The sequence below is a fragment of the Aythya ferina genome (genome assembly GCF_964211825.1).
Source record: "Aythya ferina genome assembly, chromosome: 7".
NCBI lineage: Eukaryota > Metazoa > Chordata > Aves > Anseriformes > Anatidae > Aythya > Aythya ferina.
In genome coordinates, this window is record NC_140302.1 from 8,612,472 (window position 1) to 8,627,794 (window position 15,323).

Sequence of the window (15,323 nt, forward strand, 5' to 3'; positions counted from 1 at the left end):
CCATTTAGCTCCATCATATATCTTCAACTGTATCACGTGCTCTGGATGTCTTGCCTATTTACTTGCTTTTTTTTTTTTTTTTTTTTTAAACCACATATTCTTTCAGTTTGCATGTCTAAATCCTTTGGAAAGTCTGATATGAGAGAAGGGGTGCAACCAAATATGCATGTGTTATGAAAGCACACATAAATTAAGCAAATCATACATGACTACGAATGGTCTCTATGCCATGATTTATCCAACTTTCATAAATGAGAACATGCATATCATGCACACAGTTTTAGACATACAATCAGGTATACAATGTAAAAACCCATTTTCCCACATTTTCTTTATCTTGTTGTTGTTGTTTTGTTTTACTTTCTTAACAGTAAGCCTCCGCTGCATATTACCAGTATTCAAAATGCATTACAGCAAAAAAAAGATCCTTGAAAGTTATTGACAGATCAGCTACAACATAGCAGAGGATGAAAAAATACCAGATGGAGCAGAATGAAGAATTCCTTGACATTAGTACATAATACCAAATGCTGTACTTAAAAGCCAAACTCTCCCCTCCCCCAGCACAACAAGCCCTTCCTTGGAAAACTGTTTTTCAACTATTGATGGTGACTATTGTCAGAGTTCGCAATTATAGTCAAAGGCAAAAATAGTAGAAGTTCTGATCTCATAAAATTCTGCTCAGACTTGCTTAGCTGCCTTGAAAGTGCCACTTAAAAGAAAGAAAAGGCAGGTACTTACTGAAAACTGAAATCTAAAGCCCATGAACCATTATAATACTTAGTATTTTAATATTTGACTTTACAGAAAACTGCAACCACAGACAGGGTGATGAAAAAAAAAAAAAAACACAAACAACAACACATGGAGATGATATCTACAGCTAAAAGGAAACATGACAGCAAAGACTAAACACTCATTTAAAAGAAGCCAGGTATCTATGTATCTCATTGCCTGTAAACACATATGTATCAGCAGCAGCTTCACTAACAGATTTATGAGAACTTAAGAAAAAATCCAAAGCCAAAAACTTAAAAATAGCATTAATATGAAATCCACGCCAGTAAGTCATCTGAAAATCCTGCTTAGGTTGTTTCCAAAGCCCCACGCTACCATAGCATTTTTAAGCATGTAGGAGATGTGAAAGTTAACTGTTTTCTCTTACAAGCCTTAACTGAAGCTGTCCACAAGGAAGCGTCATACTTTTTCCCCCATGGGATTACTATGTCATTTTATCGCCTCCTAAAAGTTAAAGAAAAAGAGCTGAAGTGTTTTATTTCCATTCTAAAGATCTGACTCTGTTTCTACTTCTTGCAGCATATGGGAAGCAGGAAGTATAGTATTGTGACTACTACCATAGAGGAGAGCTAGAAAAAACACACAAACTCCTGAAGAATGAAGGGGCAAAAACCTTGAGGAGTTGAAGTTAAAAAAAAAAAAAAAAAAAAAAAAAAAAAAGCTACCACACCTTTGCTTCCCAAAATTATGACCCTTTACAGGCTTTTAAGCAATACACAAATTAAGAGTAGAATACCTTCCTAGAAGTATTCTGACAGCATCAGAGAGCATTTATTGGTTTTCCTGGAAAAAGGTATACAAGTGCTCCTCCTGCCAAGGTCCTGTTGCACAGGCATGACACAAACAGACTTACTTTTATCTAAAGACATCTATTACGTGATGCCTTTAGGAATTATTTAGGAAACACTAGCAACCTATGAAGTGCTAACAACACAGAGATGAAGAAATGCCAAAATTCACAACTTATACACACAGGAGACAATTTCCATTCTCTCTCAACCTTGAGATTCTGTTTACGATTCCATGCCATACTGTGAAGGGATGATGTTTCTGTAAATGCAAAGGAACACTAACATACAAAATATTAAGAATTACAAGAAATTTGTTTGTTTTGTGTTTTTTCTTCTCCCCAAATTTAAACAATCCACTTCATGAATCACATTGCTTAAATGCATGTATGGGAAAGGACACTGAGGCCCCTAGAATTTTGATTATCACTATTCAATTCTTCCAATGGTTCTTTGCAGATAAACTTAAAACAAACATTCAAAACCCAAACTTGAAGAAACTCTCCTTGTTTTGTTAAGAATTGCATGGCATTTTCTTCAAAACAAAAAATTAAGCTTGTTTTGGTAATTGTATCTTATGGAAGCAAGGAACCTTTTTACCTGGTCAGTCACAAATTCTAGTAGTAGTTCAGCTATTTAAAAACAAGTGTTTGTTTCAAACTTATTTTTTTGCCTGCTTCCAACTTGTCTTTGAGCATAACAGGTTATAAAATGGGAATGTTGGTTTTGAGCTTATTTTTGAAACAAGCATTCCTAATTCAAATTAAGTGAGTGCTTTTGATGAATATAATTCCTATTGTGCTGGTGAGAAAAGAAAAACAAACAGCCAGAAAAGGCTATTTCTTTTATGCTTCATAAAAACATACATTGCTTTCTTGTTCCGTAGTCACTTAACAGTCTGCAAAACACTTAAATCACTTGCTGTCTGCACATTGTACACTTAAAGTTTGCCTCCATGTGTTTCCATAGGTAGCTAACCTGTTCAGCCTTCAGCTCACACGTTGTTCATTGTCGCTCCCTCCTAACCACTGCTTTTGCAGACACAATGCAGCAACAGGGACTTTGCTGCCACATGCGGCTTAGAAATACTATGTTCAGCTATATTTCAGGGTTTGCATTAAGCAAACAAGATTAACTGTACAAGGCACTGAATTTGAAACAAATCATTTTATGACTGCAGTTACTGTATATCTAAGTGACCAAGAGCTCAGGTCATGTAGTCATAAGATGTTGAAGTCCATGCATATATTTTGTTCTGAGCTACTGTCCAAAAGCTAGAAATACTCACAGAATTATTTACTTAAAGTCTTTTAGCTATCATTAAAATAAAGCAGAAGCATCTCCTATAAAGCACAAATCAATGAGAAAAGATCAATAAATTCTTCTTTACATACAGGTATACGCTTATCTTCTTATATCTATCTCAGAGAAGCTCCAATCAGACACATTTCAGCCCAGTTTTATTTTTAAGCCATTACTTCTGGGAATAGACTCATAGGCTACTGGTGCAACAGAACTGACTCCGGACAGCCTTGTTTTTCTGAATAAATTAAGTAAAAGAACAGCTTTAATCCCTTTAAATAAGATAACATGTTCTTTACATTTTAATAATTTGTAGCAACTGAGTTTGTTGATGAAGCTCCATATGTTACAGCAAAGTCAAAGTCAACCAATCACATCACTTTTTCTCACCTAACCTATTCCATTTCCTGTATCAATTAAGTGGTGGGATTGTGAAACTGCCTGCTTACCCTGTTAGAGAACAGTGGATTGGGAAAACTACGATGCAAATGGTGCTTCCTAATCTATATTCGAAATGTAATTCAACCCACCTTGATCACCCTACAGCAAGTCTTGACCTGCAAGATGCACATACAGCCACCCACCTGAAAATTGTTAATAAGCTACAAACTTGTGTTTTCAATTTTCTTGCCATCAAGTTTTACACACATGATGGCTTCTCATTTGGAGCAAAGTAATTCATAATTTCAAAGATCAAAATTTCAGTAGTCAATCAATAAAATCAGGCACTAAAACAAAGCCCAAAACAACCTTTGTGCAAACAGGAAATGCTTGAAGTTTACAACATCCAACTGCTATGCTACTATTAGCTAGTCCAGCCATTATGAATGATAGGAATTAGAAAGTGAAGCAACACTGAAAGTTGTTCTGCCAACCACATCTGAAATAAAGTTCTCAACCCCTTGAAACATCCATAGATACGAATTCATGGCAGATGCTAGAACAGTTCCTAAAGAAAACAGAAATTATGATAAGTGAACAAGACCTGAAGGGCTTTGGGAAGTCTCACATCTGATTTTTATTACGAAGCTCCAACAATATTTACATTCTTCAAACAAACTATTAAGGTATATGACAAATGAAAGATTTTGCCTCCAGGCACACTACTTTATGAAGCGCGGTCATTAGCACAAACTTCAACCTCCATTCCCTGTCATGCAATTTATGAATCAGTCTGGTGACCACCGATGGTCATCTGCTAGCCTTCAGAAAACTCATGTGGGTCAGAACAGTGGGCTTGGTCTTGTAATTAGAAGTCCTGGAACAGAATTCATTCTCACAAACACGCCATGGACATTAAAAAAGTTTTGAAAAAAAATCATGCTACAATGAAATTGAAGTAAACCTGAAGAACACAGTATCATCAGTAATTTCTAAAACACTGGGTAAGGAAGCCAGATTCTGCCTTCAAATGAGGTAAGAACTACACTAGTCTGAACAAATTTTATTTTTTTTAAACGGAACACAGTCACAGGAGACCTTCACAGTGTTTTGACTATCTCTGGAAAGGTGGAAGTCAAATAAGGCTAGTGCCAAGGCAGCCAAAAGTAAATGTGGGCTTATAATACATCGCAGCTAAAATACTATCAGATTATAATATTCTGGATTGAAATTACAGAAGGAAGAGGCCATTGTTCAAGGAGCAAAGAACAGGGTATAAGAAGGGGTACAAAGGAAATGCACCTTTATCCTGAAGTTTCATCTTCAACTGTCCTGACTGCAGATTTCTCACCACAGAGGGCATTCCCATCTCTCTCGGGTTGCTCAGCTCTAGAGCTCACACAATTACAGACTAAGTTGGACCAACTTGCTGAGGCAAGCACAAACCTTTTTTGTTATGGGATGTTTCTCCTAGTGTTAGTTTTCAGCCACATCAGTGAGCTGACCCATCAGACACATTCAAGGCCAACAATATGCACTGTAATACTTCTGCAAAATAAAGGTTTACAGATGTTATCAGTGTGAGGTAAAGATAAACTTTATAAAAAATAGTCTCAATTACAGTGGTGTGAGTGAACAACAGCTATTAAAATTCTGTAGAAATCCATGAAAATGCATCTAGCCTAGGGGCACTGCATAGAGCATGAAAAAAAAAGTGTTCCAGTGAAGACTTCCATCTGCCTATCTGATTACAATGATTGTGATAATGATAATGTGATTTTTTTTTTTCGTGAAACAAAGATGAAACACCTGCAATTAAGACTACTGCAAGCATACCCTAGACTTAAAAAGATTTTCAACTCCATAAAAACATTCAAGTTGTAGGTTTCATTTCAAAATGATGGTTTTAAAATCCTCAGAGGTAGCCTAGGGTCACCTTAGCCCACATCTCTCCCACATTTGCCTAGCAGATATGGTAACAGGAAAGGAGAGAAATCTTTTCTAAATGTGTTTCCACACAAGTTTAACCACTGTCCCCACCTAAAGATGAGCAAAATTTCAAACAAAAAGATTTTACTCAAAGTGAGAGGTGAAGAACTACATTATCAAAAATCAACTGTAAAGAAATTTACATTAAGGATTTAAAAATTTAAGTCTAATATAAATCCCTTGGCTAGACCTACCGAAGAGGAAGTTCTCAGTAGCACATCCAGGCTTCTTACAACACAGAAACCATCAGCTCATTAAACACATGCACCATGAAACACGAATGAAGAAGTTTCAGAACTGTTCAGTTTGTTCACATTTTGCGGCAGGGACTTTTTTTCTTTAGGCTCACAGTTTTGGAAAGATTTCTGTTTAAACACAATCCCTAGACAGTACCAAAGACTGTCTGTTGGGAAAAACTGAGAGGTATCTGTTTATTGTTCAGATAAACAAGTTTCAGAGCATTTATTTCTTCTGTTCCAAATACGTCCTGTGTTCAAATACCATCACCTTTATTATTTAGAAAAAAGCTAACGTGCATATACACATGGGCTCATGTTTAGCTGATCTGATATTCCTGGGGTGCCAATTCTCCATTTGGAGATATACTACTGGAGCAACGTTAAGTTGCTAAACAGGCATTAAATAAATTTTCCATGATTATGTCCCCTGGTGTTGCAGCATTCTGCCAACCAACACAGACAGTAAGGGCAGGAAGAGAAGCATGTTCAGGTTACAATACTTACAGATAGCCAGAGCATGATAAACTACATGTTTCAACACAGAAAAGCTGATTTGCCTCACAAGTCAAAAGTAATTTTTTAAAAGCAATTCAGCTAAATCAGCACAATCTGCTGCCTGTATAAGGTGCAGGTGCTCTGAATCTCTCCTGGGACTACGCAGGAAATCTAAGCTCAGCATTTGAACCACAGATTCATGAGCATTTTTTTGCCTATATGGCTCAATCAGTTGCACAGATCCTGTGCTGTTCTCCTCCCCTTGCTCAAAGTGCATATTGTGCCAGTGAGTCTGCGGACCACATGGTGAGCTGAAGATCACACACACAATCCTGCTAAAAATAACCTTTTGGGGCAAGGGTCGGGGAGGAAGCTACATTATTGTGGTCCCACAGACAGTTGTGCTGATAAAACTGTCTTGCTGGAGGAAAGGTAGAACAAGTAATAGAAGACTGCTGAAGGAAACATTTATGTAACATTACAAGGCACCAAAGAGAGATGCTCTGATGGTGTGTGACCCCTCTGCAGGCTTCCTATTAGGAGCTGTCATCCTTGATAGGCCAAAGAAAACTGGAGGCTCCCCTAGAATGGGAAGCAGCTGCCCCACTCCCTTCCATTCTGAAGGGAAAGGCAGCAGGCTTTTTCTTTTCCAGCACTGTATCCTTGTAAAAAATCCACTGTATTGGAATTTTTTCCTCTCCAGATTTGAAATCTGTCAAATCAAAATTACAGCTTTTTACCAGACAAAATTGCGGCAGTGTTGACTGACAATAAAATGCAAAGCAGTCCTTTATCTAATACTATGCTATTTCATTCTCCTTTGCAAACCTCTCATGCTCACAAACATCTAGCTCAATCCTCAGACTTCTCAGATGAAGAGGGTCACTGGAATCAGCGTGGCAGCCTGTTTAATTTTTGATAGGCTTTTAATGTGTTCTATTAACAACTGTGGGAAGAAGTCTATTATAATCACTCCCTATTAAAAAAATAGCATGCACGGCATACTGTGATTTTTCCTGATATTGTGATTTCAGCTTCAGTAGTTTTTTGTTTGGTTGTTGTTTTTTTGTTTATTTGTTTTTAAGGTATTCCCTAAGCAGGAAGGCTATACCTGAGCTGCAGAAGGCAGAGAGCATATAACAGCTTAGCCTGCTTTAAAGCCAATGTTGTGGTTCCTAACTCCTCAACCCAACAAAAACAATATAATGTGTACATATATAGACATACTTCCTGGATTGGCAGGTCAGATCTACCCACAGGAGGGAACAAATTGCTGCAGCAGAAGGTAAGCACCAGAGCTGGCACTAGCAGAGGGAAGTAGGGACAGGACCTTCTGTCCCTACCTTTTACCTAATAGGTAAAATTCACAGCCAGAAACCAAGCACACTAAGAGGAATGTTACAGCTAAGGAGAGCTGCCCTGTATCCTGCATATCATTCCAACAGCTCTCCCATAGGCAAGGACACAAGGTTTCATGTCAGAGTAAGACATCGTGCATTTCTGCCAGAGCACTAAGAATCCCAATAGCCACTGTCACGTCTCCAGTGACAGCAATTTTATCCTATTTTACCAACACTGATCCTTCCATGATGACAACCTCAGTCAGAACTGGGATGCACCCATTTCAAATGAATGATGTGTTTTTAAAAGATCACATTAATATCAACAACTACTCTCACGCAAAGTTAGTAACTTAGTATTTCCAGAAAGTACAAATATTTGCACTGTGTGACTCAGTTTCTAGGGCCCAATAAGTAACTAACAATTCAGTGTACATGTTTACATTATACATTTTAGATGTGTTAGGTAACAAGTGTAAACTCAAGGTCTGGATAAGCCCTGCTAAGATTGCCTGAAACTGGAATTACAAAATGGAGAATTTACCATCATCCTATCCAAAAATAAACACATACAGAGAAAGTGCTCAGAAAGAACTTAGGACTCATGAAAAGTTAGCAGAGTTTTGCATTCCTAATTCACATTTTAAAGCCTCCCTGTGTAAAGGTAGTCCTATTTTATTCATATCTTCTCATCAGCTTGTATTATTTAAAACATGTGGGACATTTACACTGATGAAAAATAGGTCAGGCTTAAAACAAAACACACATAACTGTAATTATAAATTCCAAGTAAAGCAACTTAACACAAACATTCTGAACGCACAAATATTCAGAACATACAAATAAAAGCTACTTGAGATCTTTAATTGCAAACTTCTTACTAAAAACAGAGCTGAAAGATGTTTGTTGATCCCATTTGAAAATGTGCAAAATTGCAACTATTGATTCTTCTAAAATCAGCAACCAATAAAACAGCCCAGCATGTCTGAAATACTATAAGTATTTGTAAAATCTAGACCTTTCACTTTCAAAGATTCTGCTTTTAAGCACGTCTATTCTTCTTTTGACGCTGAATTTATATTACAAAACTCAAACACATTTATTCATCTTTAATTTCCACATAACCACAATAATTACTACCAAAATATGCAAAGTCCAAATACACGTAAGCCCAGTAGATATAGTCATGCAAACAGGATGTCCTAAACATTATTTGATTGCTGCCACCTACTGTTGTTCCAAACATGTTGCAAGGAGCTAACCATTTTCCCCTTCTGCCTCGACCTGGCAACTTTCGAACCACTCATCTCTCAGCCTGTAGCGCTGCTTGGGGTTGTTGTGCCCCAGGTGCAGGACCCGGCACTTGGCCTTGTTGAACTTCATATAGTTGACCTCAGCCCATCGGTTCAGCCTATCCAGATCCTCCTGCAGAGCCTTCCTACCCTCAAGCAGATCGACACACGCACCTAGCTTGGTGTCATCTGCAAACTTACTGAGGGTGCACTCGATGCCCTCGTCCAGATCATCAATGAAGATATTAAAGAGGACCGGCCCCAGCACCGAGCCCTGGGGAACGCCACTAGTGACTGGCCTCCAACTGGACTTGACTCCATTCACCATGACTCTTTGGGCCCGGCTATCCAGCCAGTTTCTAACCCAATGAAGCGTGCGCCAGTCCAAGCCAAGAGCAGCCAGTTTCTTGAGGAGAATGTTGTGGGGAATGATGTCAAAAACCTTGCTGAAGTCAAGGTAGACCACATCCACAGCCTTTCCCTCATCCACCAAGCGCGTCACTTTGTCATAGAAGGAGACCAGGTTCGTTAAGCAGGACCTGCCTTTCATAAACCCATGCAGACTGGGCCTGATCACCTGGTTGCCCTGTAAATGCCGCGTGATTACACTCAAGATAATCTGCTCCATGAGCTTCCCTGGCACTGAGGTCAAACTGACAGGTCTATAGTTCCCCGGGTCTACCCTCCGGCCCTTCTTGTGGATGGACGCCACATTGACAATGTTCAGTCTCATCAAAGAGGTTAAAAAACAGGGAAAAGACCCAAACTAATATACCAACCTAACGAAAGATTCTGTCTGCAGAGCATTAAGTATTAAAATGGAAACTTTTCCACTGAACATAAAATCGGGGATGGGAAGGATGCATCTCCCGCCATTTCAAAATCTTAGTTCTCTGAATATCACATGAAAGTGAATTTTAGAAGGACTTGGGATAGGAAAGAATGCCTCCCTGAAGGTGGTGTGGTTTTCCCTATTGCTCGCCTTCATTTCTGAAGCCAGAACGCAAATGCAAGAACTAGTAAGTCATCTCACTATGGGTAAAATTTTGCTGTTTCAAATTTATAAACCTGATCCCATTTGTTTTCTGCAACAGAATACTAAAGATGTCTAAAATAATAACCAAGGAAAACATTTGCCAGTCTAAGCCCAGATCAGTCACCAGACCCAAAGGCACCTACGTTAAGGTTAAACTGATTGCCAGGTCGCAGCTGTTCAGCACAGTCATGCACAACAGCTCTGCCAAGGAGAGGAACCCACAATGTGCACCTGTAAGATGCTTTTGTTGAAGCACTTACCTACAAATACAGGGGCCTAATTTTCAGGACACATCTTTGAAAGTATTGCCATAGGTGCCCAAACTATTCTGTTGCTAAAGAAACATACTACACATTTATGGGACCACTGTTTAAAAATACAATATGGAAACACTTAAGTGTTCTCAAGCTGGGGTGAGTACTAGTGTGAGAGTTAAGCTCCAGACTCACACAGCAAAAGGGTGAATTTCTGTGAGGGGCGACTTTCCACTTCTGATTAGCCATTTGAACACTCCAACTTGGGTTCTTAAACATGGGTGTATCAAAGGTTAATTCCAGCGCTTGCTACTGGATCAAAGCCTCACCTATTCCACACAGCTGTTCCCATGCACCATCACTTATTTTACAGCCTTTATCTTTACATTAATGCTAACAATTCATCAATCAAAATACAGATCCATGGGGAGCACTTGAGTCTCCAGCATGTAGCAAAACTGATGTGAAAAGACTGCAGTTATACAGAAGATAAAGATGCTTTTCACAGCATCTGACAGTTCCAGCACCAAAGCAGATGAAATGAACCATTCACCTTAACTACATCTTCTGAAGGGGACTTGCAAGGATTTAATTCTCAAAACAAATTGCCCTAACAATGTTTTCAAACGGGGGCAGAAATGCACAGTTGGTACATACTTAGTACATACTTGAAGGTTTTCTGCTTTCAGTGGTTTCTGGTAAATTTTATCATCTTTTTTTATTTTATTTCAAAATGTTTAAAAGCATTCTCAATCAATGTAAGAGCCTCAGAGTGCCCATAAAGTCATATGATGTACATATGCCACAGATAGTTAATCATCACTCAGTCCCCATCCACTGAAACCGCATGGTAATTAAATGTGTATTAAATCCAGTTTATTCCAGAATACTCATCTTTTACATGGCCATGGCATCTTGAAAATAATTTCCAATTTACAAGGAACATACGCCTAACTCCACTAACTCAGTCTGTCTACTCCCACATTTTCACTTGCTGCTTTAACAAAGTGAAGATTGCAGTCAATACCCAAGCACATTCTTCTAGACACTGCTCTCAGAGTGACATTGAGCAAGTAGGGTACCAAGTACATGATTTTCATGAAACAATACATTTTTACCTTAGTATATTATCAGACAGTACTACCACTTACTCTTTTCCCAGGACATTCACTATCAATCCCTGTTGGAAGGGACGCTGGACAGAGCCACCACAGTGCATTATTTGCCCTTTTAGTCGCACCACCAAGCAAACTGCTACCTTCTTAGGCTGTCCCAATACATTTGTAGAGTCTGGACTGTTGAGGTGCTTGAAGCCCTGACACATGTGAGCTGATCTAACTGAACTGGAGTAGCTTGAGAGTCAGCCATGATGGAAAACACCTCCGAAGCACACGTATATTTAAACACATTAAAATCCAAGATACAGCACAACACAAAGAGCCAAGATCAACTCTTCGTCTTTAGAGTGTTGGTAGAGCTGCTACAAACCAGAGAGTGGAAAACCCATGCATTTTAAAGTGTCTACTTCAGGATCTAGCAGCAAAGAGCAACAAGCCCTGTCAGACCAGAACTGACTCAAAACAGTCACGTGGCTGCCCCACACTGCTGCCAACACACTCAGTTCAACGAGTTTATGAGCCAGATGCAGCATGTTCTTGGTACAACAATGCAGCTGAGGTGATAAATCCACAGCCCAGTGCACTTCACATGGCTTTCCAGAGTCAGCACAGGCCTGGCTAGGCTTCCTGGCCTCTGCTCAGCATGAACCGTAAGAGCTGCATTGAGATTCCTCTCCTGGAAATCCTCATGAGGCCCTTCTGCAAGGGCTCCTTAATGTGGATCAAGTCCGTGGTAACTGCATCAAATCTGCTCCCCTGCAGGGCAGCACCTCATGCTGCAGGGAGCATGCTGTAGACAGGCACCGAGCAGGGCTCACCAGCTGAATTTCAGAGAAAAGCTGGTGCTGCAAGCCGCAGGCCAAGAAAACACACCTAAGCTGGGAAAGCTGTTCAGACTGGAACTTCCATTCCTTTCTCAGCACAGAGCTGCTCTTTCTAAGCCTCCATGGCACTGTTAAACACATTTACCCCCATTAAGCACCAAAGTTTAATTAGGACTTAATCATGTTTCGGAAATACAACCCCCAAGGGGACAGCCAGAAACAGCAAACAAGCCGGAGGGTCTGAGATGCTTTCATCTTCTAGAGTTAAGATCAAAGAGCCCTGCTCCCTGCTTTTTTGTCCCCGGAAGGCCATATGATTTTAGTCCCACTGAATGCCCTAAGGATTTTCCCTGCAGCGCATACGTTATTCAAGTCTTACTCCCTGGTTCATCCCAAGTGCAAACATACCAAGAGCAGCAATGAAAAAAAAACAAAAACAAAACAAAACATCAGACTTCCACAAAGAGGTAGCAACAAGGAAACAACCATGTCCAGACTAGCTGAGGATCTTGTCCTTTTTGATAACTATTTTCAAGCTACAGAAAGACTATCCTGAAAAAGTGACTCAGAAAAAATTTGCAGAGATCTTTTTCCATCTAGTATTACTGCTCATTTACTGCTCATGCACAACACATATAGCCTTGCAACTACCCATCTCCTATCAGTTTGAGATTCATCATATTCTGGCAGAAATTAACAGGCAGCTCAGACTGTTGAGGGCTTTTTTACTATACATGAAGCTCAATCATCATTTCAGGCTCAATACCTGCAGTTCTGAGGTACAAACTTACTGTTTACAATGTCACCTTGTAGCTGAAGAATTTGTGGAACAGGAATTGTGAGAATAACTACATCAAAGAATTCTGGTGGTCCTGTTTTCCTGGAGATTTCCCATTTCCCATCTCGAAGGGAGATGTGAGTTACATGGTATTCATAGAAGACATCTGCACCTGGTTCAAAAAAGAAGAGTTAAATACTTGTAACTGGATTCCATGGAGAAATACACAGTAGTTTCCCTTAGTAAATGCATGGCTTTTAAGCAGCAAAGGACACAAATGATCTCTGGGCAAAGTTTCACAAATTAGGTTGCTGAATTTAACAGCCACCATAGGACATTTAAAGAAGAGATCCTCATTAGTTGAAAAATTCTTGTAACTCTCTTGTGCTAGGGCTGGCATTCATCCGACTCCTTACTGACATGATTCAGCTCAATAAACAGGTGGAAAACTATCAGCTGCTTTCAGACAGGTTAACTTCTTGTGGCTTTAGTGAGCTGAACTACCGCAGCATGAAATCGGATGAGCACAGGACGTGGCACAGGGTAAGGGAACAAAGCATACATTCAGGAGCTGAAAGAGAGAACTGTCCCCCTTAGTATATCCCACATATAGGAAGACAGTAGCACAATTATGTGAAAGATTAGGGACTCAAAAAAACAGCTAATTAAAAGAAATAAGTCCCATAAAACATGCAAAGCTTGACTGCTCTTAAAACTAACATTCTTCAAACCAAAGTTAAATCAGTTCACTAAGCAGTATAACGTGGTTCTGCCACATTCCACCTACTGTAGTAGTTACAGTTTAAACTCTTCTCTTCGAGTCTTTTCTGAAGAGCTTTCAACACAGGAGGTTTACATACTAAGTGCTCATTTCTTCAAAACACAGGATGTAACTCACTACTATGCTCCCAGCTGCTCATGGAAAAAAAAAAAAAAAAAACAGCGCTCACTTTATTCAAGTTGTACGCAGCTTAAATATCTTCTCAATCATCTGTGCAAACACAGTGTCATCTTACTCCCACTACATTATTTCTGTCCTAACTGCATAGGACTTGCTAACCAAACAGGATAACTACAATCTTGTCTATTGGTCCTACAGCCCTTACATCTGTAGACATTTTTCATATGCCTGCAGCGCAGCTGAAGTCAGTGAAGCACCTGCAGGACTTGGAAATTTCCAAAGCTCACAGACACGTTTAACTATTTAAGTAACTTCAAGACATATATAAACAAGTAAGGAACTTGAACAGTTTTTCAAATTTAAATCTCCAACTAGAACATTCAAGAATGCCATCAAAAACATTGGAATTAAAAACTTTAATTGCAAACAAAGGCATCTAAAAATTACCTGACTGCTTTAAATAATACTTGACAACCGCGGAGATGCCCTGAGGTGCCATGTAATTGCAAGAGTCTTCCTTCTCTACCATTCCTTCAATGGGTGCAGTCAGTGGTTTCAAGATGCCGTGAGACAGAAGCTCATCAAAGAAGCTTAAAAATAGAAGTGACAGAGATGAAAACACTGCACAAAAACCAACGCCAGCTGTCATTACTTTCTGCAATTAAAGATGAGAAGCCCGACTGCTGAAGCAATAAAAAACTGTTCTGTAGTCTCCGTGTTTTTCATGCAGACTATGCACGACCGGACACGACGCAGAAAAGCCCCCGACCGGCCACAGGGCGGAGAGGGGGAGCGGGGGGCGAAGGCAAGGGCCGGGGGGGCCGCCGCGGGGAGGCACGGAGCGCTCTGGGTGCGGGGCCGCTCACCTGCCGCGCCCCGCCCGCGGACTGACGTACTGCGCTCCCAGGTCGGCGCTGCAGGCGGCGCCCCGCGCGCTGCGGCTCGTGCTCATGCGGCCCCCTGCAAGCAACGCTCAGTTCAGTTCAGTTCCGTTCCGTTCCGTTCCGCCCCGCCCCGCCCCGCCCAGCCGCCCCCAGCCCCGTCCCGCCGGGCTCACCTGCGCCGCGCGCCTTGTCCCACACGACGACGCGACCACACACCGCCCCCCGCAGCAGCGCCGCGCAGGCGCCGCCCGTCAGCCCCGCGCCCAGCACCAGCACCCGCGCCATCGCCCGCTCCGCCCCGCTCCGCCCCGCTCCGCCCCGCTCCGCCCCGCTCCGCCCCCTGCCGGCTGCGGCCCCGCCCCTGGGCCCATAACCCCGTGCCTGGGCTGGCAAGGCTGTTTTGGCTTTTGTTTGCTTGTTTTCGAGCCCTTAGGTTTAGTGTAGTTGATCAAGCGCGGTGTTTGAGCCAGGGGAGGCAGTACGCTGCGATTAGGAGCATGGGTGGGATGTGTGCTAGAACTCATCTACCGAGCTTGACCTGCCATGGGAAATTGTCCCACAGCATTCAGCCTGGGAAGTGGAGAGTGGCACTGTGTCATAAAGGATACGGTGCATGCTAAGCCATCCCTGCACCGGTTATCCAGGCATGCTCGGGGCTTGATCCACCCTGATGAAGATCATCTTCTAAAGTAATCAAAACCTGCCCACCTGAAGGTGCTGCCTAGCCAGAATGACTTGAGGGTGTGACAGCTTCCAGAAAGTGCTGATGGGCCATCTCCAGCACCTAGAATTTTCCTGTAACCATACCTGGCACTAGCTTGAATTTTGCAAGAAGCTATGGCTTAGTGTTAGGAAAGAGGGATCCCAATGTACTGAGAGCGGAGTAGATAATGCTGAGGGGTGG

General features: G+C 41.1%; 1 protein-coding gene across 2 annotated transcripts in view; it reads right to left on the minus strand.

Moving 5' to 3' along the window:
* Window positions 1-14,708, minus strand: part of RNLS (renalase, FAD dependent amine oxidase) — a gene marked incomplete at its 5' end in the record, with an annotated part of 86,678 nt that extends 71,970 nt beyond the window's left edge. The window contains 4 exons of one of the 2 annotated variants that reach the window (XM_084525226.1): window positions 12,648-12,806; window positions 13,983-14,125; window positions 14,402-14,495; window positions 14,593-14,708. In XM_084525226.1, the coding sequence (XP_084381352.1) occupies window positions 12,648-12,806; window positions 13,983-14,125; window positions 14,402-14,495; window positions 14,593-14,704 (508 nt within the window). The remainder of the gene's footprint in view (window positions 1-12,647; window positions 12,807-13,982; window positions 14,126-14,401; window positions 14,496-14,592) is intronic. The other variant, XM_084525225.1, reaches the window with a different exon arrangement.
* Window positions 14,709-15,323: the final 615 nt, after the last annotated feature.